Source organism: Lissotriton helveticus, chromosome 1_1 (assembly GCF_964261635.1).
Source record: "Lissotriton helveticus chromosome 1_1, aLisHel1.1, whole genome shotgun sequence".
Classification (NCBI taxonomy): Eukaryota; Metazoa; Chordata; class Amphibia; order Caudata; family Salamandridae; genus Lissotriton; species Lissotriton helveticus.
Window position 1 is genome coordinate 1436279431 of NC_136057.1, and position 26549 is coordinate 1436305979.

Genomic DNA, 26549 nt, shown 5'->3' on the forward strand with positions numbered 1-26549 from the left:
GGGAACGCGAGAAAGGGGTGGGCCGGAGTGATGATGGACGGGGAGAGGGAAGAGAGAGGAAACAAGATTGGATGGAGAGAGAAAGGCGAGTGATAGTAAGGGAAAGTGAGAAGAAAAAGGGAAGTGGTGAAATACAAAATCGGGGGTAAGGAAAATGAGAAGAAAAGAGGCAGTGAGGAAAGGCAGGTGCGAGGGAAGGAGGCTAAAGGTGAGGCGAAGGGAAGAGGGAGAAGGAGCTCAAAGCAGAAAAAAGGTGGGGATAGGGAAGGAATTACAGAAAGAAGGAGAAATGGTATGCTGAAAGGTGAAAGGGTGTGATAGGAACGACTGGGCATGGAGGAAAGGAGCGGGGGAATGGACAGATTGAATGAGTGTACTGAAAAATTGGAGAGATTGATGGACTGAGAGAATTCGATAGAAAGAGCGGGCTGGGTGGCAGGAGAGTAAAGCAATGGATGGAAAAGGAGCAGGAGTAGGAAACGTAGGTGAAAAGAATTGGGAGAAAGAAAAATGAAGAAATGGAAATGGATGCAGAGAACTGGAAAATGGAAAGTAAGAAGGGATGAATGAAATACGGAACAGGAGAGTGGGAACAGGGGAACGCGGAAGAAGAGAGACAGAAGAAAAAGAGGGTAGGAGAGCGAAATGTAGGGTATGAGACAAGCATAGAAGAAAGAAAATATTAATGAATGAGGAAGTTAAATAGGAAGCAATGACTAAAGAAAGGGAAAAAACAAGAAGGATAAGGTGGAAGAAAAGAACGGAGAAATAGAGGGGCACGGGACAGGAGAGAGAGAAGGAGAGAAAATACGAAAACGCTATACATGTAAGAAGAGGGTGGACAATGGGGAAATGGAAGGAGGCGCTGTAACATGAGGTCAAAGGAAAGAGGAAAGGTAAGGAGGGGGGAGTGAAATATTGAAGGAGACGAAAGGAGAAAGCAACGAGGAAGGTAAGAAGGCGGGAAGGAAGGATGGAACGATGCAGAATCATTGTGCCCCTGGACACCCCCCCCTCCTCGTGTGCCTCTAACCCATACATGGCTACATGGCCCCACCGGAGCTCTAAGAGCCCCAGCTCGCCTCCCCGCACAACGCTCGTGCTCCACATTTTAGAGGGGCGTCATCTCTTGGACGAATGGGGAGTGGAGCGGGTTCTCCGCCCCATCCCCCATCCCACCGCTCCCAACTCTTTCTCGTAGATCCAGTTAGGACCCGTCACTCTACAGGAGTTGTTGCCATGGAGACGGGAGACAATGGTACTCAACCACCCTCTGGATTTCCATTGGCTGCTCTGTCTTAGCGGGTTCCAGCGCCCCTCGAACGGGTGTCTCCATGGCGACAGACTAGAGATTGGATGCTATATTCACGGAGGGTCTTGGTAGAGAAAGTGAGGGAGGTGGGGGCAGAGGACAGGGATTGTGGGGGAGGATCTGCCAAGGGGCTACTTTTCCCAAACCTTAGTCACGAATGATGCCCGCATTAACTGAGTGCCCAGGACTGGCACGAAGAGAGCCTATGCAGTGAGCAGCCGGGGCAGATGGGTCAGTTGAAGATGAGAGGACGCCAGCGAGAGGCTCTAGCCTCCATCGGTGAGTGGTGCTGCTGAAGGAACTAGAAGACCCCATCGGTCCCTTCAACTCTTCAACTGCCTGCTCAAGACTTTTTGGGAGGGATCCGGAACTAACACCAGTCCCGAGCCCCCTTCCATTGCTTGTGTAAGACTTTTGAAAGATTTGGGAGAGTCCATCGATGGAAGAAAGTATCCGATCCCAAGTGAGACTAACAGGAGGAAGCCCAGCTAGACCCATGTGAGGTCATAGAGCCTTCTGGGGCAGTAAACTGCCCTACACATACACTCGCCTCACACTAACAGAGGGTGGAGGGGGCCCACCACTGCATCACCAATACTACACCCACCTGAGACCAGCAAAGGGGCATGGCAGCCACTAGCGCAGTATACTGTGCTACACCGGTCCAGTAAACTGTGCCACACCCAGCAGTGACATACAGAACTCACTGGAGTAGAATAAACTACGACTGCCTGGAAATCGTTGCAGCTGATAACACCCCTCCTTAATGAGGACAGTAAGGGGTCCGGGAGTACTCAGCGGTCGAGGACACTCTATTGCCACCTGTATGGAAAGTGCCAAGCGGTTAATTAAACTCTATGACCATCTGCATGAGATCCCTGGGAACCTGGAAGATCTCAGGGGGTCGACCAGACCCTACACACAGGTGCATGAGGAGCCTGGAAGCGACCGTATCCAATCGTGCCAAACTAAGACCGGTGTAAAGCCACCTCTCCAGAAAACTCTTTTAGCACCTTCATGAGACCAGCAGAAGTCCCACTGGCCAAGCAAGGCCTACTGCTGCTCGTGTGTGGAGAGCGAGAAGCCTGGGAGAGGCCGGCATTTGTGTCTATCCTACTTCAACCTGCTTGAGGGAAGGCGGCGTGGGAGAGCATGAAACGCACAACACAACCTGCATCAGGCCAACCTGGGACCACTCTGTCTAGCCCATTCTAGGAGATGATCGTGGCCTTGTGAGGTTAGCAAGGCACCAGCACTGGCTCTTGTCCATTGCATAGGGCCTAAGCAGCACCCTTGTGTCAGGAAGAAGGGCCCAAGCGACTCTGTGTTTCATGCCGGAACCTATGACTCTTCCATAAAGCTGGCAGAAAAGACGAAGACCAGGAGTTCTGAGTGAACATCAATGGCAACTCTGGAAATCTTGGCAAGTCCAGACCCCTAAGGATTTCCACTGAGCGGAAAGGAAGGCGTGGACCTCACATGTGAAAGGTGCTTACAGTTTTCTTCCCCACTGGCCACCTCTACCCTCACTTCTTCGGTCCAGTGCGTCTCTTCCACTGTTACTTGGTACTGTCCGTCTCTACCATCACCCCTCACTCCTTTCCTTGGTTGTGTCTTTCGCGACCCTTATTCCTTGGTTGTCTTTAGCTATCCTTGTTCATTGGTTGTGTCTATCACCAACCCCTTTCTTTATGTCTATCTCTGCCCGCTACCGGATTGTGTATATTACAAACCTCGATCATGGTTGTGTCGATCAGAAACCCTATTCACTGTCGTTGCTTTTGCTACCCTCGTTCCTTTGTTGTTTTTTGTCACTCGCCCCACTCCTTGTTTGTGTTTTTCACTACACTCACACTCTGGATGTATCTATCTCTGCATTCGTTTCTTGTTTGTCTGTCATTTTTCCCATTTCTTGGTTCTGTCTTTTGTTACCCTCATTCCTTGGTGATGTCTCTTGCTACCCCTATTTATTAGTGGTGTCTGCTGCTACCTTCATTCCTTGGCTTTGACTCTCACTCGTCCCATTCCTTTGCTGTGTCTATCGCTGGTCTCATTGACCATAGGTATGTATACTGGTATCATTTATATAGAGTGAATGACCCTAGTCAAGGGCAGTGGAGCTCAGCAAAGAGCCACGAGGCAGAGAACAGGATCAGAGCAAGTCAGCAGCCGGGTGGAGGAGAGGTGGGCGGCCGAGTTCATAGAAAGGCAAGGGACCTTCAAATGTAATGTAGAGCGCTTTGAAGAAGTGTGTCTTGAGCTTTTTCATTAAATGAAGGTGGCTTGGGCTGTTGTGGAAGATCCTGGTTGCATAGATAGAGATGGCTTGTTTTTTTGGAATTGTTTTTCTTATACTTCTTTGTCACTATCCATAAGGTGTTGCATCTCTGGTGCTATTGGGAGCTTCTTGGTGACGTGTTCCTTAATGGCGTGATTAGTATTAAGGTTGAGTCTGATTGACTTAGCATAGAGGAAGTTGGAGTTGAATCCATGCAGGATTATGTTGTTGAGCCACATATGGAACGGTTGTCATTTGTTGCTGTTGGGAACAGAAATGTGGTCTTGATGTGTTTGAGTTTCCAGGCCATGTTGGACATCCTGGTGTGGATGAGGCACAGACAGTCATTCAGACATTAAGGGGTCCATTCAGAGACTACATTTTGTAGTACTGTATTGGTGCTACAATAGCACCACTAAAGTACTAAAACATGCTATTCACAAACCTATGAGTGTAAATTTCCACCTCCCCATCTCCTATCTTCTCTATGGGAGCTTACTACTTAGGCCCTCATTACAATGTCGGACGGACGTGGGGAAGGAACCACCCGACCATAGGTCAGCGGTTCTGACAACTTAATTAGGATGTGACCGCATATGGTGCAGTCGCAAACTTCCATTTTTCAAGGGCAGCTTGTGCGGCAGGCGGAAACCGCCCTCAGCACAAGCTCCCATTGGAAAATGGAAGTTTGTAAACATCCCTGCACTGTGTACCAGGCACCTCATGGTGCTTGCCACACGGTGCAGGGATGTTAATGCACTCATGGTGCTTGCCACAAGGTGCAGGGATGGTAATGCACCTCATGGTGCTTGCCACACAGTGCAGAGATGTTGATGGGGCACCATAAGTGCTTCCCGGGTCCATTTAGGGAGGGCCAGGGGGCAAGGGGGCTCTGCTGGGGGCCCCCAAAGTCGCTTTCCGGCAGCCAATCCATGTCCGAAAGGCCGACATGGATTGGCTGTCAAAAAACGACTTGTAATTCAGAGGGCGGAGCTGAGCCTGGTTCTGCTGTCATTGAAGGGATTACCATTCCGCTCATGTTCTGAAGGGCTCAAAGAACCAGTCGGAAGAGGAGTGGAATCCCCTTGCGGTTTTCCCTCTGTCCGCCGTGATCAATATACGGCGGTAGGAGGGAAAACTCTGGATGTCGGACGGAGAGCCTCCGTCCGCTTGTCGGATGCTCTCCGTCTGACATCCAAATCAAGCCCAAAGTAGTAAATATATGAGAGGCTGGGGGAGTGGATAAGAAAAAGGGAATACTTACAACTAAATTGAATAGGTAAGGGGGTAGTCATTTAGCCGAATCTCCACTGCTGAATTGACTTCCCTCTGCTTCATCGTTAAATCTGAGTCTCCAGCGGGTCTAATTTCCTCCACCATCTGGAACAGGGCTGCGAGATTATCCAGCCTAAGGTTGGTGAAGTAATGAGCCTCTCCCTGTCCTCTGGCTGCATTCCCCAACAATGGAAACATGCCATTGTGGTCCCTTTGTTAAAAAAACTCTACCGGATCTGTTGAAGCCTGAAAATTATTGGCCCATATCATTGTTGCCCCTTTTTGGCAAGTTAACAGAGAAGCATGTAAATAGACAGCTGTCCAATTTCATGGAGGATATTAACCCCCACATGCATCAACCTATTTAGGAAGTGCAAACGGTGCGAATCGGTAAATTCGGCCGTTTGCACTTCCTAAATACGTTTTTGGGATGCATCAAACAGAGTGCCATATTTCGCTATTTTTTGCATTTCTTAAAAATGCAAATGCAATTAAGGAATCGCATTTGTGCGATTCCTTAATTGCAATGCATCATTTTTTTAAAAATTGCGAATTTTGAAATTGGAAGTGCAAATTAACACGAGGTTGACCCTCGTGTTAATTTGCAAAAATTTATAAAAAAGCAAAAAAATGCATTTTTTAAACTTGCATGTTACAGACACACATTTCCTTAGGACACGTGTGTGTGAAACATGCACTTGAAAATACATTTCAGGGGTGCAGGGGGGGTCCTTTGGACCCCCCTCTGCATCCTTGCAATGCATCAACAAATTGCGAGTGCAAAAAAAAAAATGCAAAACGGCATTGATTCCTATGGGCCTCTAGGCCCATAGGAATCAATGTAATGCCATTCCTTAATTGCGATTCGCAATTAAGGAATCGCAATTTCCGAAAATTAAGAAATCCTAAAAACTTTTAGGATTTCTTGATGCATAGCATTTTGCATTTCCTAAATAGCGATTCCTTAATTTTCGCTATTTAAGAAATGCAAAATCCTAGATTGATGCATGTGGCTGCAAGCTCCTACACAGAACTCAATCTGGCTTTGCCCTTTTTTTAGCACAGAGTCAGCCTTGCTGCCTGCCTCCGAATCTGTACAGCGGATTATCGATGAAGGTAACACGTGGCTATTCTTATGCTCAATCTCAGTGCTGTTTTTGACACTGTATCTCACAATATTTTGGCCAAGCATGTTTGGAACAGGGACATTAGTGGCACAGCACTAAATTGATTAACCTCATTCTTGCAAGGACTTACCTTCCCCTTCTCACAAAAACCATGTCAGTTATCGATTCATTCACTGCAACAAGAAGTTCATCAGGGAGCATCTTTGAGTCCAACGCTTTTTAATGTTTAAATCAGCCCTCTGGCTGGGGTCATTGAGCAGTATGGTTTTACTATTATTATTATTTTATATGCTGATAACACACAGCTCGTCATAACTATGTCCCACAATAGTGAGTGGGTGGCCTCTTCCCTTCATGCGTGTCTGGTAGGTGTTGCCATTTGGATGGAATATTCATTGTTTAAAACTGAATGCTTAAAAGACTTAGGCTCTGGTACTGGGCAAGCATCTCAATGTTCGGTCCAAATCCTTGGTGGCCAGATAATCGGGGTCCTCCACCATTTCACGAGGTTAAGTACCTGGGCATCTGGTTTGATGAAAAGCTTTCTTTCGATGCCCAGATTAATGCCGGCACAGGAAAGTGCTTCAGGATATTGAGGCTCAAAAACATTCTTCACCTACCTCCTGATTCCCCCCAGAAAACAGTAGTCTAGGGGCTGGTCATATCCAGACTGGACTACTGCAATGTTCTGTATCTGGGTGTCACCCAATCGCATTTGAATAGGCTTCAACGCACGCAGAATGCATCAGTTCGGACTCTGCTTGAAAAAACTGCACTGGTTCCCAGTGAAACAGAGAATCACCTTGTGATATTTAGCACTGTATCTTTAATAGAATGTCGTAGATGTCATTAGCTATGTCAAACATTTAGTTGATGTAGGAAAGTTCTAATGTAAGTCAGTTGATGTTTGTTAAGCCTTGCATGTGGATGGGATCTTATATTCTTGGAATAAACCTCATTTGAAGAACTTCTACCTATCCTGAATTTATTAAGGAAGATATTTCACTGGCGTAGTCGGCATTGGAAGCTTTTTAAATCTACATGAAGATAAATTTCCATGTGAAGATCTCAACTTAAGTCTTTGTGAGTGAGAATCACCTTTAAAGACCTCTCTTATTGTTACTTGCCCTTTCCTGCCAAGGTCCTGCCTATTTGTAGTCTATGGTTACTCCCTATGATCCAGCCAGAAATCTGAGGTTGGCCACAGCCAAATTGGACTATGTTCCTTTCCTAGATTAAAAAAAAGCCAGAATTGGTGACTATGGTTTCAGTCACCCGGCTCCTAAAATCTGGAACTCATAACCAGTGGAACTTCAGCTAGCCCCCTCTGAACTGATTTTCAGGAAAAAAGTGTAAACCTGGCTTTTTGGTTCCAGCTAGGCTCTACTTGTCTGTGTATAACTCTTTTCCTTTTTCAGCCTTCTAGCGCTGGGACACTTCATGCAAAGTAATCATGCGCTTTAGAAATGGTATTATTATTATTATTAGTTGTAGTAGTGTGGGTGTAGGGAGGGGCATGCACCCACCCATAAAAGAGTAGCCCATTGCTATTCACAAACTGAACTTCTAACATTACTACAGCCAAAAAAAGCAGCAAATTACTCCAGCTCAAAGCTGTAATATACCCAGCACCACACATAGCCAACCATTGCTACTGCACTTTCCTCTCATACAAAATAATGGGACTTAAAATAAAGCCCTGTAGGAAATAATTGACAATAATATTTATCTCCCTATGGTAAAATATAGGGGACGTTTAAAAAGTACATTCAACTTTGTAATAAATAAGTAAACATTTGTTTATGTTAAATATAATTTTAAATTTATTTTACACATTTATTTTAAATGTAGAGCAAAACAAAAATTGCTATGACACAATTATCTTTGAATTTGTTTTTTTAATTAATTTAAATATACTAAGTCAAATAGCAGTTTTTTTCTGAGGTTATAATATAAAACAATCCCACTTAAATGAAAAAAATGATATTATGTATTATGTATTATGTCTCCACCTCCACCAATTTCAATGAAGTGGCCCAATGGTTGGCCATGTGTGGTGCTGGACTTACTACTTTTTCTTTTTTGGCAGTAGTGGCTTATACTCATAACGTTGGCTCCACCCCTTTTCTTAAGGAGGGGGAGAGGAGTATGTCTATACCTTGGAGCAAATTTACACTCTGATTTTGAATGAATACCAAAAAGTAGAAAATGTACTCAAAAGTGTGTAAACGTAAATTACTCACGCAAATAAGTTACCTTTGTGATTAGCTCTGTGAATGTCAAGGTTAGAGGAGACTTTCATATGGAGTAGTGTGACGTTGGTTTATTTATATATATTCATGCTGCTATTATGAGTAGAAATCTATGGGGCTTGATGTAGTGGTTCAAGGTAATGGGGAACCGAATGGGTCCCTGCAACACTGCAGGCACCAGGGTGCTTCTGGGAGATTGAGTTGTCCAAGTGGAGACGGTGGTAATTTTCTTGTGAGTAGAAGGAGAGACAGTAAAGGATATTACCGGTGAACACCATATGAGACTTTAGGGTGTGGTTGAGATGGCTGATGGTGCCAAAGGCAGCTGATCGGTGTATAAGTATAAAGAGACAGGACTCATCTTTATTTGTGGTTATGATGGGATTGTTTACTATCTGCAAGGTGCTTATTTCTGAGCTGCAGCATGACCCGAAGACTAGTTGCTAGAGTTTTGTGTTTAGACTCCTTTCTCAGTGATCTTGCTAATAATGATGGACCAGTGGTTGGCAGAGTCAATAAGATCTAGAGTGCATTTCCTGATGCACTTGAGGGCTTCTGGGAAGATGCCTTTGGTAAGGGATGTGCTGAGAGAGATTTTCCAAAGAGGGCTTTAATGAAGACCAACGTAAGACTTATTCTTCATAGCAGGGGACTTTGAGGCAGCAGATTATGTTTATGAGGTCTGTGAGAGAGGAGTTTGAAGGCAGGGGCGGCTCCTCCATTATCACAGTGGAGCGTCGCCCCACTAAAATGCACTTTGTAAAGTGTGCATGTCCCTCTGGCTGGCTGGCTTGCGACGGTCAGCCAAAAGCAAGCCAGCCAGCCAAAAATGAGAACTATTTACCTCTCAACCCAGATGTCTTAAAACAGCTGGGTTAAGAGCAAGTTCAGGGGTCCAGTGCCCACCGGACCTCTGACAGAGGCCACTCCCTCCTATTCTGACGCGTCTCTCATGCTGGTTAAGAGCATGAGACAAGCGCCAGGATTGGTTAAGGGAGTTGGCTGGGACCCTAATGTCGCAGAGAAGAAGAGGACCGGAGTTAGGAGGATGGCTGCTGCACAGTGAGTAACTTTTAATTTCATTTATTTATTTTATGTAATTTCTCTGCCCTTCCCCCCCACTCAGAGTTGTTGCCAGCCACCACTAGTTGAAGAATGTTATTTACAGGATGTTGCATAGTGGGGTGGACTGTAGCAGGGAAGCAGGCTTGGTACTTTTGATGTGTTGTTAGATATGTTGTATTTTTAACTAAAAAGGTTGATCTAATTGTTCATATATGCGGAGCATGTAGTAAGTGATACTTAATTTCTGCTGTTGGTGTTAGAACTGGCTATAGTGAGGAGTGTTGGTCAGAGGAATTTTAGTAGGGTAAGTTTATTGGGCTAGGGCCTCTTCTTCCTTCTTTCTTTTCTTCCTATCGTTTCTACTTTCTTTCCTGCTTGCAAGGGTTGCTCTTGTTGTAAGAGATGCATTTGGGGAACTAAAGTGCTGATGGTTTTGGATTGCACTGATGTATTTTTATTGGTACATGGGGATGCTTTGGGATTTGGGGATTGTGATGGGAAGGAAAATACTTTTGTGCTGTAGATTGTTGACAGAGAAGTCCTTAAATAATCTAAAAGCTTGCTATTCTCCATTGGGTTAGCCATGATGTATTGGTTGGCTTCCAAGCAGGATGATTGGGCTCACAAAATGAATAGTCCAATCCATGCATATGGGTGGTTCACTGACAGGCTGCACCATGATCAGCTAGTCATTTAGGATGAGTGTCTTGTTTTCTTAAAGATTACATTTTTGTGGAACGTAAAGTTTCTGAGGAGGTTGTTAAGTGGGTGTTGGAGGTATTGAGGAGGTCTACGACTTAATATATGAAGTCTTTGTTCTGTACTGAGGGATTGTTGAAGAGGTAGAAGATAGCAAGCAGGGTTGCAGACAGTAGGATGGCACCTGAGAGGAGCTTCTTCAGCCATGGGGCAGGCCAAGGACACCCTGTCAAAGACAGAAAGTCTTCCACCTTTGACCACATGGTCAGCACAATAAATGTTGTAGCCTGTGAAAACAAGGATTTCTAGGCTGTGTAAGAATGTTGGGATGACCCTTATTTCTGTGATGAAGAGTGCATCAAGGATGCAGGCTTTGAAGAGGTAATAGATGTATGTAACATAGAGATCACACATTAATAAGCATTGTATAGAGTATGCGCTTGGCTGTTTGTGGGTTCCTCATAGTAAGTGGAACCTTTTCGAGGTTACATCTGTGTGTAGTATTGGTGTGGTGTGAGGGCTTTTTTCTGGTCTTGTTCAGGGTGTGGTTGCGGGCACAGACAGTGAAGGAGGCTGGGTGAGGCACATGATGAATTATTACCTTGTTGGTATTTGCTGCTCTTCCAGTAAGGAACTTCGATTCAGGCCATAGGTGTTTTGTGGCCATAAGAAGTCCAAACAAGTAACACCCTTGTCTTTGTCTGCCTTTAGCTAAGGGCATTGAGGTACAAGGACACACTCTGGCAAGTTTTTTTGTAGTCCTTTGATGGGCTCCGATTTGAAGGCAATCAGTCCGATGGTGTAGGATTATTAGAAATTGTGGTAGTGTGCCTCAGGGAAGGCTCTGGGTCTTTTTATAGCTCATTACAGTCATTTGGTGAGCCCTGAGTGGCTGGAAATGGATATATGACGTTATAACGCATACTTTAACAACGCATACCTTTACAACGCTATTTTTACAATGCAGGAACCATTACAACGAATTACCATTACAACGCATTTTTTTACAACGCAATACTTTTACAATGCAATACCTTTACAACGTAAGTATTGGTAAGTATATAATATTTTTTTAAATGTAATTAATTAAATTTAATATAATTTATTTTAATTTATTATTATTTTTATTGTATTTGTACCCTGTATCCTTGTATTGGTAATTATATAATATTTTCTTTAAATGTAATTAATTAAAATTAATATAATTTATTTTAATTTAATATAAATTTTAATTTATTTTTACCCTGTATCCATGTACCCCAAAACCCAAACCTGGCCCTGAACCCTAAAAATACCCCTTTACCCAAAAACCCAAACTTAGCCCTGAACCCTAAAAATACCCCTTTACCCAAACACCCAAAACTGACCCTTAACCCTAAAAATACCCCTTTACCCAAAAACCCAAAACTGACCCTGAACCCTAAAAATACCCCTTTACCCAAAAACCCAAAACTGACCCTGAACCCCAAAAATACCCCTTTACCCAAAAACCCAAAACCGACCCTGAACCCTAAAAATACCCCTCTACCCAAAAACCCAAAACTGACCATGAACCCTAAAAATACCCCTTTACCCAAAAACCCAAAACTGACCCTGAACCCTAAAAATACCCTTTTACCCAAAAACCCAAAACTGACCCTGAACCCTAAAAATACCCCTTTACCCAAAAACCCAAAACTGACCCTGAACCCTAAAAATACCCCTTTACCAAAAAATCCAAAACTGACCCTGAACCCTAAAAATACCCCTTTACCCAAAAACCCAAAACTGACCCTGAACCCTAAAAATACCCCTTTTCCCAAAAACTTAAAACTGACCCTGAACCCTAAAAATACCCCTTTACCCAAAAACCCAAACCTTGCCCTGAACCCTAAAAATACCCCTTTACCCAAAAACCCAAACTTATAAAATTTTTACTATAATAATATACTTACCAATACTTACGTTGTAAAGGTATTGCGTTGTAAAACTATTGCGTTGTAAAAAAATGCGTTGTAATGGTAGTTCGTTGTAATGGTTCCTGCGTTGTAAAAGTTGTGTTGTAAAAGTAGTCAGTTGTAAAAGTTTCGTTGTAATGGTAACATACCGCTGGAAATGGGTCATATTGTGGGGTGATGCTGAAAGATGTGGTTCATTGGTTGTGTCTATAACTAGCCCCATCCTTTGGATCTGTCTTTAACAGCACTCATTCTTTGGTTGTGTCTAATGCTACCTCATTACTTGTTTGTGTCTATCATGAGATCCATTGACGGGTTGTATCTTTCACTATCCCTATGCCTTGGTGTTCATATCTCCAATGGTGTTCATATCTCTAATCTTGTTACTTGGCTACAGCCATATCTACCCTAATGTCTTACTCCTCTGAATCTCTCAACTCCCTTTAGTCTTCTCAGTACCTACCCATCTCCTGTTCCTTGGCCTTGTTCATCTATACCTTCATTTATTTGTTTTGTTTACTTGTAACCACATTCCTTTGCTCTGGTAATCTTCATTCCCTCCCTCATTCTGTGTCCTCTTCATTTCTACCTTCGTCTCTTGATCCTGTTTATCTCTACCTTCTTCCTTGTTCATGCTTATCTCTACTTTCTTTATTTAGGTCTCTAGATCTCTACCGTTGTTTCATGGTCCTGTTCATCTTTGCCTTGTTGCTTGGTTTTCTAGTCCTGTATTCTGGCGCCTTTGTCCTGTCTCTCTTTCTGCCCTAATTATTTAGTTGTATACTTATTTAGCAAGATTCAGTCACCATGTACATCTTTAGCTCATTTCATGGACGTGTTCCCTCTACCCTTGTTTCGTGATCTTGCCTCTGTGTACACTAGTTTGTCAACCGTACCCATCTCCACCCTTGTTCCTTGCTCCTGTCCATCTTTACTCTTGCTCCCTAGTATGTATCGCCTGTACACTCCCATAGTTTTCTTTATCACTAACATTGGTATTGATCCTCTGTTTCTATGTGTATTTCATTGTAGTATTCATCATTAAATTTATTCTGTGTTCCTTGTTTATTTCCATCTCTACCCTTGTTCATCTGTAATCTTGTTCTATGACCTATTTAGTTTTACGCTTCTTCCTTGGTATTTGTTCTCCATACTCATTACTTGGTCATGCCTAGCTCTACATTATTATTATTATTATTATTCTGAGTTTTGTATAGCGCCTGGTTACCAAATAGGCATCCCAGCGCTCGCCAGATAATAACGCTACCAAAGAATAATGCAGGGTTAAACAGAAAACAGGAACGTCTTTAAAAGTTTGCGGAACCAGAGAAGACTAGCTTCCGAGCGAAGTTGTAGGGGCAGTGAATTCCACAAAGTGGCCACATTTATCGAAAACCTTCTGCCACCGGTTCTAGCCCTCTTCACCCTCCCGACCTGAAGAAGATGTTGATGGTCGGAGCGAAGAGAGCGAGAGGCCTTGTAAGGCTGAACCATCTCCCCCAGAATAGGTGGGCCTACCCCATGCAGAACTTTATGGGCTATACAGAGTGATTTGAATTTCACCCTGTCCCTAATAGGGAGCCAATGCAGAGCCCTCAGCGCCGGGCGAGCAGACTGGCGCCTGGGGAGACCCGTCAAGAGCCTGGCGGCCGCATTCTGCACTTGCTGCAGTTTGTTCAGGGTAGATTCGGGTGCACCCAGGAATAACGCGTTGCTGAAATCCAGCCGCGAGATGATCAATCCCTGGATGAGGAGCCTCCTAGTGGACGCTGGGAGCAAAGGTAAGATCTTCCGGGCTGAGCGGAGCAGGCCAAAACACACGCCAGCAGTCTTTTTAGCATGAGTTTTAAACGAGAGGCCCTGCTCCAGCCACACCCCCAAGCTCTTGATCTCCTGCTTGGGGGTGGGTACCGGGCCCAGACAGTCAGGCCAGCTGCTGGGGGACAAAGATGGAGAGGAGTTCCCCAGCAGCATGAGTTCCGTCTTGGAGCCATTTAACTTTAGCGCTGAGCTGCACATCCACGTGTAGATCTTCTGCAGACACGAGTGCAGCCGGTCGGGATGATGCGCCGACTGGGAGAGGCCAACCACCAGCTGAGTATCATCAGCATAGCTGATGATTTTAATACCCAGCGGCAGTACCACACTCTCCAGGGGGGCCATATAGATGTTGAATAAGGTAGGGCTCAATGAAGAGCCCTGTGGCACCCCACACTGGAGAGGGATTGTAGATGATTTTTGATGGCCTTCCCACACCTCAAATGTCCGACCTTCCAAGAAGGAAGCAAACCATTTGAGAGCCACACCAGTGACCCCCACCCCCGACAGCCGTTGGAGAAGCACCTGATGGTCTACGGTATCAAAAGCAGCACTGAGGTCCAGGAGGATCACTGCCACTGATCCCCCCGAATCCAGAATGCTCCTTGCATTCTCCACGACCGCCAACAGGGCGGTGTCAGTCCCCTGACCGGGACGAAAACCCGTTTGGGAATCGCCCAGGAGGGAGTTAGCTTCCAGGAAGTCCGACAGGCGACTGTTTACCAACTTCTCAGCCACCTTACTAATACCCGGCAGCAAGGAGATCGGCCTAAAGTTGGCGAGGTCGGCGGGGTCCAGGTTAGGCTTTTTCAGAAGAGCCTTAACCACCGCCCCTTTCCAACTGGGGGGGACTATCCCTTGAGTGAGGGACAAGTTAACAAGGTCCGTCACTGGGCCACCGATGGTAGAAGCCACCTGTTTAAGATATTTAATAGGTGCTGGGTCTTTCGGGGAGCCACTCTTCATGGTCCTCAAAACCGAAAGAACTTCCTCCATCGTGACCGGACCAAGAGAGGCCAACTCCACTGATCGCATCCTAAGTTGGGAACTGAAGTTGTCCTCCAAGGAAGAAACCTCCCCCTGGCGGGGAAGGGAAGCCAGTATGTTGTCGATTTTAGTTTTAAAAAAGGAGGCCAATTCTATGCATTTTTTGCGTGGGTCCTCATGGATGACCTGAGGTTCGGGGATATTCAGTAGTTCCTTTATGACCCTGAACGACTCTTTAGAAGAGTTGGCCGCAGAGCCTATTCTCTCTTCAAAGAATCCCGCTTTTGCTACCCGAATAGCAGATTTATAGCTGCTCAGAGCCGCGCGATATTGTTTCCGGCTAGATTCACTCCAGTCTCTCCTCCAAGACCGCTCTAGCCTCTTGCATCCCTTCCTCAGGGTCCTCAATTCAGACGAATAACAAGGCGCCGAACCCACTCTCTTCCCCCTCGTAAGTTGTTTCTTTTTTGGAAGGAGGGTATCCAGCGAGTCCGAGAGCCAGGTGTAAAGATTGGCATCAGCAAAGATCGGGTTAGCTCCCTGAGGGGGTAGTGTAGCCTCCAGGTGTGCCGCCCAGGTATCAACTGCGAGCCTCGACCAGGCTCTTTCCAAGATGTGAACCCTTGGGGCCACCGCCACTGGACTATCAAATTGCCACATTGCGGACACCAAAAAATGGTCTGTCCAAGGCAGGGCCAAAGCCGGAGATGAATTGAGATAGTCCAGATTTGAAAGTATGGGATCAAGCAAGTGGCCTTTCTCATGGGTCACACCCGAGTTGGCCAAATTGATTCCAAAAGATTTGAGATCCTCGAGTAGATCTACACCCACGGCGTTAGTGGGGTCATCAAGATGGATATTGAAATCTCCGAGAAGGACAAAGTTGGCAGTTGAGGAAGCAAGAAGTGCGGTAGTTTCTAGGAGAGAGTTAGGGAAATTTCCCAAGGGTCCGGGAGGGCGATAAATCAACAAGCCTACCAAGGACACTGTAGGTGAAAGACGAAGGAAAAACTGACAGCTCTCACAATCAGTCACCCCTCCGATCTGAATCTTACAAGCCAACGTCTCTCTGAAAAGGATAGCAATGCCTCCTCCCCTCCCTATAGGTCTATCAAGATGGGATATAAGAAAACCTGGAGGGAGTGCTCTGACCATATCAGGGCCGGAGTTAGTTGAAAGCCAAGTCTCGGTAAGAAACAACACATCGAGCTCGTGATCCAAGATGAGTGAATTAATTTCAATGGCGTGACTCGGCAAGGACCGGCAGTTCAATAGGGCCATGGAAAGGGCGGTTTTCCCCGCCACTGAATTCTGGCCGGACAGACAGGCTCTACACGGTAAAAAAGGAAAGGTTCCCTCCTGTGAAAAACAACAGATGGTAGGGTGGGGCGGACGATAGGAGATAAGAACATCCCTCCCATATCGTAACCTATTGGTAGGCGGCGCCAGAGGAGCGGGCATGATGACAGGCCCTAGGCCCATCTGGGCCCGGACGGGCACAGACGGGCTGAACTCTGGCGTAACTCCGGCGTCAATTCGGCGTCCCCGCTGCGCGTGACCGCTGCGCGTTGGCATGGCTACCTATATACTGAACCAGCAAGGTAGAGAAAGGACTGATGCACACTGCTCCCACTCACCAAAGATGGCCGCCTCGAAACAGGGCGAAGGACCCGCAAAGAGCGGTGAGTTGTACCAATTAGGGTGCAAGTAGAGATGACAGAGATGAGGGTATGCGGGCCAGGCAATTTTAAAATCAAGGAATAAGTGCCCAAATTTAAAATAAACAAAAATACAAAAACGGGAGAGTTAAAACGAGCAGACTGCTACTGCACACGCACTACTAGTAAATAGCGCCACACGCTGGTCAAGGAACGCGCTGACCGAGGTTGCCTACCTATATACTCAACCAGCAAGGTAGAGAAAGGACTGATGCACACTGCTCCCACTCACCAAAGATGGCCGCCTCGAAACAGGGCGAAGGACCCGCAAAGAGCGGTGAGTTGTACCAATTAGGGTGCAAGTAGAGATGACAGAGATGAGGGTATGCGGGCCAGGCAATTTTAAAATCAAGGAATAAGTGCCCAAATTTAAAATAAACAAAAATACAAAAACGGGAGAGTTAAAACGAGCAGACTGCTACTGCACACGCACTACTAGTAAATAGCGCCACACGCTGGTCAAGGAACGCGCTGACCGAGGTTGCCTACCTATATACTCAACCAGCAAGGTAGAGAAAGGACTGATGCACACTGCTCCCACTCACCAAAGATGGCCGCCTCGAAACAGGGCGAAGGACCCGCAAAGAGCGGTGAGTTGTACCAATTAGGGTGCAAGTAGAGATGACAGAGATGAGGGTATGCAGGCCAGGCAATTTTAAAATCAAGGAATAAGTGCCCAAATTTAAAATAAACAAAAATACAAAAACGGGAGAGTTAAAACGAGCAGACTGCTACTGCACACGCACTACTAGTAAATAGCGCCACACGCTGGTCAAGGAACGCGCTGACCGAGGTTGCCTACCTATATACTCAACCAGCAAGGTAGAGAAAGGACTGATGCACACTGCTCCCACTCACCAAAGATGGCCGCCTCGAAACAGGGCGAAGGACCCGCAAAGAGCGGTGAGTTGTACGAATTAGGGTGCAAGTAGAGATGACAGAGATGAGGGTATGCGGGCCAGGCAATTTTAAAATCAAGGAATAAGTGCCCAAATTTAAAATAAACAAAAATACAAAAACGGGAGAGTTAAAACGAGCAGACTGCTACTGCACACGCACTACTAGTAAATAGCGCCACACGCTGGTCAAGGCGTGGTCAACATTGTTTCTTTGGTGCTGTCCATCTCTCCCCTCCTCACTTTTCCCTAGCCTCTCTATCGTCCTGCCTTTGTATGTTTATTTTTACACTTGTTCAATGGTTCTGATCATCATTGCCCTTATTCATAGACATTTTCATTTGTACAGCAGAACGAGTGTTGAGATTAGCACAGCCAAAGGATCTGGATATAGATGAGCAGGACCGAGGAATGAGGGTAGAGAGTACAATACTCTATATTTTAATTCATATGTTCCTATTCATCACTACCCCCTTACCTTTATTAAGCCCAGTACTATCTTAATTTCTTCTCTGAATCCATCTCTAACCATGTTCCCTTAGTCCTTCTTCTATGTAAAGTTCCTTATTTGGTCATGTTCACATCTACTGTCATTGCTTTGTCAAGGCCATATTATAGCCTTATAGCCCGCCGTAGAGGGCTATACCGGCTATTAAAGGCCCTCTCCAGCGTTAAAGGCCCCGAGCCGAAGGCGAGGGCCTTTAACAAGGGAGAGGGACTTTAATAGCGGTATAGCCCATCTACGAAGGGCTATAAGGCTATTAGAACATTCTGCCACTAGAGGACAGAATGTTCTAACAAAAAAACAAAGCCTTTTGGGAGCGTGAGGGGATTGGAATCCCCTCAGGCTCCCTGAAGCCTTTGTTCACAGCCAGAGCTGTGAACAAAGAAACATTGGAATGTTGGAGCTCCAGACTTATACCAGCCATTATAAGCCCGGAGCAGTCCATTGTTTTCAATGGAGCTCCCAACATTCCAATGTTCTAATTTTCCTTATTCCACAACCATATCCAGGTCTACCTTCATTCCTTGATCTTTTCATTTTTCCCTTTGTTCTATCCAGCTCCAACCCTATCCCTTGGTCCAGTTCACTTCTACAATTGTTCATTGGTTATGTTCTTCACTGCCTTTTTTCCTAGTCCTCTTTATCTGCATCATAAAACGTAAGCCTTGGTTTTAGCACTCTTCACCTATTCCCTTGCTACTATTCATCTTACTTTTACCTTTCGCGTTTCTCCATACTCCTGCGGGTTCTACCCTTGTTCCTTAGTCCTATACATCTCTCCTCATTTTCTAGGTCGTGTCCATCTCTTTAATTAGTCCCTAGCTTTGCTCATCTTTACACTCATTTCTAGTTTTCTACCTTCATTACACGGTGCATCTATATAATCCTTTCTTCCATGGTCCTAAAGCATGGTGCCTTCATTCTTTTATTCTATTCTTTTCTACCCTCATTCCTTTTATCTTCTAAACCACTACCCTTATTAATTAACCTGCTATTGTTAGCCTCATTTCTTGGTGCTGTTGACTACAAAAGGTGTCCCTTGTGCCTTTTCTTTCTACCCCTGCTCCTTGGTCGTCTTAATCTCTGCCCTCTTTCCTTGTTGCGGTTCATCTCAATCCTTCTTCCTTTGTCTTGTTCAATCTACCCTTGCTCCTTAGGCTTCTTCATCTCTCCCCCCCTCATTCATGCATGCTCTTCATCTCAAAGCCTAATTCCTTGGTCCTATTAAGTCTACTCTTGTTTTTTAGTTCTCTCCATCTGCCTTGGTGCTCTTCATCAATACTCCTTCCTTGCTTATGTTCATGTTTACCCTCATTGCTTGATGTCTTTCACCTTAACCTCTTGTTCTTTCATTTCCATCATTTATATCTTCTATCTTTGGACCTTTTCCTTGGTACGTCTTCTCTGTCGAACTGCAATAGAGAATGTTCCTCTCTTCAAAGATATAACAATGTTCTACTTTCCGCTGGCTGGTGGTTAATCTGAGCTTTACTGTGGTGCCTATCTTTTGTAACCAAAGGTTGGATTGGCATTCTTGCCATTGCCCCTACCAAGTGTTCCAAGATGCCCTCTGGATTGTGTGACTGCTTTTTACTTCGAAAGAATACGTCCCCACGGCGCAACATGGCAAAAGAGAAAGATTCCAAGACCAGGTCACGTGAGAGCTTGATGCCACAGGAATTAGTCTACCAGGACATCTCAGTCAGCTCCCTCGCTGAACAACCCCTTCTGGATCCAGTGACAGAGGCCAAGAGTGATCCCTTTGCCCCTTCTTTTTCCCCCTTCAATAGCCCGAGAATGGTAAGAGCCTAGACTTTATTTTTATAAGTTCTCCTATAAAGTAAAGCTCAACTGCTTCAATGGAGGAGAATCGAGAGCTGGGTATCATGAAAATGAATAATCGTTATGAGAATATGACAATGGGGCCCTGTGGATCAGGCGTTTGAGACACATTGAAACTTAATTAGAGTTTGGTGGAGCAAGAGCCCCACCGTAAACTGGCAGGGCTCCAATCCCACCAAAGTCATGGCGTGCCTGCCTCATTGAGAGGTGAGCAAAGAGCAGAGTTTCCACAGGATGAAGCATCAGCAGGTTCCCTGGTGGAATCATTTGACCTGGGGGCCTATCAACCATGAGGTAGCCCAGTCACAGAGATGGTCTACACCCTAAGTAGTCAATTTCCCTGTCCAGGATTGCCAAGTGATGACACTGACCATGTCACAAGTGATGTAATATGTGAGGTAATAAGCAGTGCATTGTGGGGGCATAAGTTATAGTTAACTAAGGTAACTATAACTGCTAACTTTCTCTGGTTTTGTCTGAGTGAAATCTGAGCCTAACTATAACATCCCTGTAACCTTTGGTTTGTTCAGTGAATTCCTAAGATTTTTTACATTCTATTTCCTAGCTATAATGTACATGTACCCTTTAGTTTTTTCAGTGAATTTTTAAGGTTGTTAAAATGTATTTTCTAACCTGTAACCTTTGAGAGTGAGTGCATGAGTGTCTCAGTGGGTATGTGAGTGAATGTCTCATTGGGTGTGTGAGTGGGTGTGTGAGTGTCTCCATGGGCCTGGGAGTGGTTGCATATGTGTATCACTGGGTGTGTGAATGGGTGTGTTTGTGTCTGAGTGGGTGCAGGAGTGTATGAGTGGTTCTGTAAGTCGGTGTGAATTTCCTCTGTGTGTGGGAGTCAGTATGTGAGTGAGTGCATGAGTGTCTGAGTGGGTCTGTGAGTGGGTGCGTGAGTCTCTGAGTGTATGTCTGAGTGGGTGCATGAGTATCTAAATGAGTGTCTTAGTAGGTCTGTGTGTAGGTCTGAGTGGGTTTAAGAGTGTCTGAGTGGGTTTGTGAGGTCCTCCATAAGTGTGTGAGTCAGTCTGTGAGTGAGTGCAAGAGTCTTTGAGTGGGACTGTGAGTGGGTGCCTGAGTCTCTGAGCGAGTCTGTGAGTCAATGCCCGAATGTGTAGTGGGTCTGTGAGTGGGTGCATGAGTGTCTTAGTGAGACTATGAATGGGTGTGTGAGTCTCTGAGTGCATCTGTGAGTGAGCGCATAAGTCTCTGAGAGGGTCTTGAGTCGGTGCATGAGTGTCTGAGTGGGTCTCTTATTGGGTGTGTGAGTGGGCAGGCTACAATTGAATTGGATGGAGGGGCTGCATGGCCCCTCTCCCCAGGTCAATTTCAGCCTGGGGACCCCTACCCCCGTGGCAGAGCCACATTTGAATGGGGGGGGGGGGGGTACACAGCCCCTTCCTGGGCCATATTCGGTCCCAGGGATCACAGGCCCACAGGAATTCTTCACCGTCAGAGGGGAAGATGGACGTTGAGAGGGTCCTCGGAAAATGCAACATTGGTCTTACATGCTGACTCCAAGCCAGTATTGAGGTGGGAACACTCCCTACCTGACAAGTTTGGACGCATAACCTAAGGGGTGGTGGGGAGGAGGGTGTAGGGTGAGTGCGAGGCTAAGCCGACACTCTGGTCTTCTGGACAGGCGTCATATAGGTGGAGTCACCCAAAATAGGTGGGGTAGACAACGAGAGACAATGGGAGACACCCACCGTACACAACAGTTTATCTTGGCAACTTCATATTGGGTGGCGTTGCAAGAATACTTCCATGGTAGAGGGTAGGGAGGGGCAAGTTTTGTTTCCGGGTTGTGTTCCACCTGGCTTTGGGAAGAGTTTCTGTTATACTTCAGGTTCAGGGTTTAGGGGGTTATTTTTTTGTTTCATGTTTTACACCACCAAAACTTGACCACTTACTTTGAGCAAACACCACATTGAACAGGAAGGGTGCCCGAGCCTCACTTGCGTCAGGAGATGACGGTGGAATAGAGGGCAGGTCCAGTGTCGAGATATATCCACAAGCTTCCAGTTCAAAGGGTGTGGGTCCAACAGCGGCCTTTGATGGGGTGGGAAGGAGCAGTTCTGGGGTGGGGGATTGTGGAACTCCCCCAGTTACGACAGAAGCACACTGGCTGGCAATCCTCTTATAGAACATTAACGACCTCCTGTGTAAAATTAAAAGAGGGGTGGTCACCTTAAGAGGCAAACCCCATACATAGCATTGCTCCAAGAGACTCGCCTGGTTGGGACCAGCACCCATGTCTTGATAGGGGCCGTTGCACCCTACTGCCCCACACTCGGTATACCCGAGGATCAAGTGGTGGGTTGCTATTCTGGTGAAAGAAGTCCCCCCTTCCAGGTCACAAAAAGATGTCACAACCCATTGGGAAGGTTTGTGGGGGTACTGGGGCTTAGAGCAAGGAACACCTATTGGTCTTTGGTGTCTACTCGCCCCCTATTCTCCACAGAGAAGTGTTTGAGACCTTGAGTCCTATGTTGCTGGAAGCGTCTGTAGACTTCCACATCGTCGGAGGGGATTTTAACACAGTTATGGATGCCTCAATCAATCAGGATTTATATAGTGCAGCTAATCACCCGATAGGATATCCAGGCACTTGCCGGCCCTGGAAGCTTATTCAAACAGCCTGGTCTTGAGGGGCCATTAGAAATCTGGAAGTGAGGTGATGGTCTGGAGCAGCGAGGGGAGACTGTTACATGTCTTTGCTGTGTTGTAGGAGATGGATCGTCCTCCACTTCTGCTCCGATAGATCCGGGGAGTGTGGGCCAGTGAAAGGGAGGAGAAGCGTAATCTTCTCAACGGATGATGCAACTTCAAGCGGTGGTTGATGTAGGCAGGTCCTTGGTTATGTTGAGCCTTGTGTGTGTGAGTAAGCAGCTTGAATTGCCATCTTCTCTGTACGGGGAGCCAGTGGAGTTACCTGAGGTGCGGTATGATGTGGATTCACCGGGGGAGGTCAAGGTTGACACTGGCTGCGACATTCTGTATTGTTTATAGTCTCTGTAACAGGTGTGTGGCGATTCCTACATAGAGAGCATTGTCATAGTCGAGTTAGCTGGTCATGAGGGCCTGTGTCAAGGTGCATCTCGTGTGCAGAGGAAGCCATTTGAAGATCTTATGCAGCATATATAGAGTGAAGAAGCAGGTGGAGGAGGCGGCATTGATCTGTAATTTCATGATGAACTTGTAAATTATGATTTTTAGTTTTCTGGCATGGTTGTAGGGTGTGGATGTGGTTTCTAGGTCTGATGGCCACCAGAAATCGTTCCCTGAGTTGCTGTTGTTGCCGAAGATCAGTACTTCCGTCTTGTCCATGTCCATGCTTTAGGCCGTTGTTCTTCATTCAGTTGGCTTCTCTTGTCATGCCTCCGTGGAAGTTGGTCCTGGTGGTGGTGGTAGGGCCATTGGTGAGTGAGAGGATGATTTGAGTGTTGTCTTTATAGGATATAATGTTGAGCCCATGAGATCTGACGATGTTGCCCAGCGGGTTCATGTATTTGTTGAAGAGAGTGGGGCTGAGGGATGAGCACTGGGGGACATTGCAGACAATATCCTTGGGTTCGAAGGTGAAAGGTGGTAGGTGGGTCTTCTGTGTTCTTCCAGTGAGGAAGCAAGTGATCCATCTAATCCAGTCCCCTTTCATGCTGATGTTGTGGAGTCTTTCTTTCAGTCTGTGGTGAAATATGATGTTGAAGGCTGCCGAGAGGTCGAGGATGATCAGGGATGCTGTTTCTATTCAGTCGAGGAGGGTTCTGATGTCGTCGTTTGCTGCAATCAGGGCGGACTCAGTGCTGTGTTTGCTGCAGAAGCCGGATTGGGAGGCATCGGGTAGCTGGTTCTGTTCCAAGTGTATTGTGAGTTGCTTGTTGATAATCTTTTCCAGGCTGGGAATGAAAGCAGGGAGATCTGATCCAGGAACACTGTTGGAAAGATAAATAATAGAGGGCACATCCCATATGCACTACATTTATGGGGAGAAGTGCAGATCACAACTGTTGGGACTGACAAAAAGTGCCTTAGTGGCCTGGGAGTAAGGCAGCGGCCTACCTGGGCTGGAGGGGCAGACTCTCCCTGCTCACCCCACTATGGATCAGCGACTCTTTGAGAGAGTTCACGGAGCTGCCCAAGTTGATTCCGTGGGCCAAGAATGGGATCTCCATGCTCAGGGATCTGGGATGGAACGGGGGCATTAAATCCTTCCAGGATCTATAGGCTGAATATGACCTACCTGACACTTATGTCTATCGATATATATGCAAATATGTCATGCCCTGCAGGCGGAAGGTATACAGTGGGATGAGCTGGAAGACTGTAGCACCCTAGAAAGCAGGATACTTCAGGACGACCTGCCCTCTAGGGATGTATGTCACTACAACGCATGCTTTTACAACGCATGCCATTACGACGCAGGTTTTACAACGCAAGTCGTTACAACGACTTGCGTTGGGGGGCGCTGGATAGTGAATAGTTTAATTTACTATTCCAACTCCAGTCCCCGTGGATAGTAGGAAAGGTGTTGGACAGTAATTAAACTATTCCCTATCCTAGAGCGCCCCCCAGCGCAATTCGTTGTAATAACTTGCGTTGTAAAAGTTGCGTCGTAATGGTAGTGTGTTGTAAAAGTTGTGTTGTAAAGGATGTTTCCCGCCCTCTAGGCCCATTTTGTTAACATATCACATTCTCCTAAACAACAGACCGGACAACCTATGGCCACTGAGAGCCAGGTGTGAAGTGGACTTGGGCCCCAGGGAAGATGCAGAATGGGAGGCGGCATTGATGCATCCACAGAAAGTGGCAATAAAAACTAATCATAAGATTATACAATTCAAGGTCCTACATAGGACATATTACTCAAGACCACCACTGTACATAAAGGGCCGGGCAGGGAACCCCAATTGTATGAGGTGGAGAGGGGCACCTTTTTTCATATTCTCTAGTCTGGCCCATATATACAGACACTCTGGAAGGGGGTAGTTGCTGAGGTAGCGGAGATCTTGGAGGCTAACATCCCATTTTCACCACAGTTTACACATTTAGGAACACCAGGAGATGCTGACATCCCCAGGCGGGAGCTCATATTCTGTGTACTGGTCTTCTACAATGCCAAAAGAGACATAACCAGTAAACGAGGGAGCCCTGACCTCCTACATAGGTGCCTCGTGGAAAAAAAGGTATGAGGCACTGTATGGAGGCAGAAAGAGTGGTTTATGAGGCATGGGCTGCTCAAGGAAATTTCAGAAATTGTAGGGACAGTGGTGGGCACACCATGGCCTGGATTGGACTAGTGTGGCTCCCTCAGGGTCCCCACTGGAAGAGGGGTGCACTGAGACAACTGAGAAGAGGGGAAACCTGGGATGGCTATCAGACGGGGGTGGACCCGACTCTCAGCTACTCTGCAATAGACTTGTCCCGCGACTTAGTATGGTGGTCAGTTCGTTTACCATGGACATTGATACGAGTGTAATGGTGGTCTGTTGTGTTGTATTGTTCTTGTGGAAAATAAAGATGAATAAAAAGAGTTTTAAAAAATACAGGTGCCCATCAAGGACTGAACGTGCGGTAGAAAGGATAAATCCTATCGAGTTTAACCCCTAAATGTTTGGCAATGGCAGCAGCTATAGGAGCCCCCCCAAGCCAGCAGTCCATAATCTTCCAATGTCCAGAGGGTCCGACTCGCCAAAGATCAGAATTTCCTACTACAGGATTATACACATATATACATATAAATGATGCTATACTTAAGTGTTGAAATTAGATTAAAACTATCCTTTTCCTTAGATCCTTTTTATGCAGCATGTGGGGGATTGGACTCCAAGATAGACAATTTCCTGGTGACCGCATAATCTAGCTAGAGCTGGTATGGTTAAATGAAGGCCGATCAGGATTCTGCCACTGGGCTTCTTTTATAACCACTTAGCCCCAGCCATTTTAAGGAAATATTAGCATCAATCCCCTAATCAATATCCCCCCAGGCTGCAATTTCTAACCACCTTTCAAAAACAGGTATTAAGCACTCGCAGGCTTGGAAGACATTGACTGACATCCTGGTAAGGAGAGTGATTGCGCTGCTGATGCTTGTGGGGCCAATACTGATCAGACTCATAGCCCCTGAAGTCGTGCGACCACTCTCCCGTTGCTGGTAACTCAGGGTGCTTTGCATAGTGATGATGGCTCAGCAAGTTTGTCTACTGGGATACTGGGAAATCTGGGTGCAATTCTGTAAAAGAGGGCGATCGAGGGAGTAATCATTTGTGTGCCCCTGCTGGACAATATCTGTTGTGTGAGAAAGACTGTTTCTGTGGGGGTATTCCCAACTCTAGATGTGGTCAGCTATTCCATCGGTTGGACCAAGGTTTATTTGATGGAGACCACTCTAACACACACCTTTCTGAGTTGATTTGAAAAGGTATAAAGGAGGGCGAGACTGGCTACCCATGGATGGGGGAAGCATGACTTTAAAATTCCTTAGCTGGAACATTGCCTGTCTGGCGTTAAAACTACAAATTGAGGGTTGGCAGACCTTTATCAAGGATTATGATATTGTGTTTATGCAGGAAACGTGGGTGGTGAATGAGATTGCATTTGATGTGTTTATGTGCTTCAAACTTCCCGCCTCTCCTTCTCCTGTGGGTTGTGCAAAAGGGGTTTTGACAGCCTGGTTTAAAGTTAACATTGAATGTAAAATCTCTCCCATCGTGACAGAAATGGATGTGGTGCGGGTCTTTGACCTTCGATGGGCAGCAAAAATTGTTTTTTATGGTGAACTTTCATAATAATGATTTCTGAACTAAGGGCAATTTGAATTTACAGGGAT

At 46.0% G+C, this 26549-nt stretch overlaps 1 protein-coding gene across 1 annotated transcript in view; it reads left to right on the forward strand.

Annotated features, from left to right (window-relative positions):
- Positions 1–1473: 1473 nt before the first annotated feature.
- LOC144773266 (regulator of G-protein signaling 5-like) overlaps positions 1474–26549 on the forward strand; it is a 142050-nt gene continuing 116974 nt past the window's right edge. Inside the window, exons 1-2 of the mRNA XM_078658178.1 lie at positions 1474–2800; positions 19389–19669. Of these exons, the coding sequence (XP_078514304.1) occupies positions 19433–19669 (237 nt within the window). The 5' untranslated portion in view covers positions 1474–2800; positions 19389–19432. The remainder of the gene's footprint in view (positions 2801–19388; positions 19670–26549) is intronic.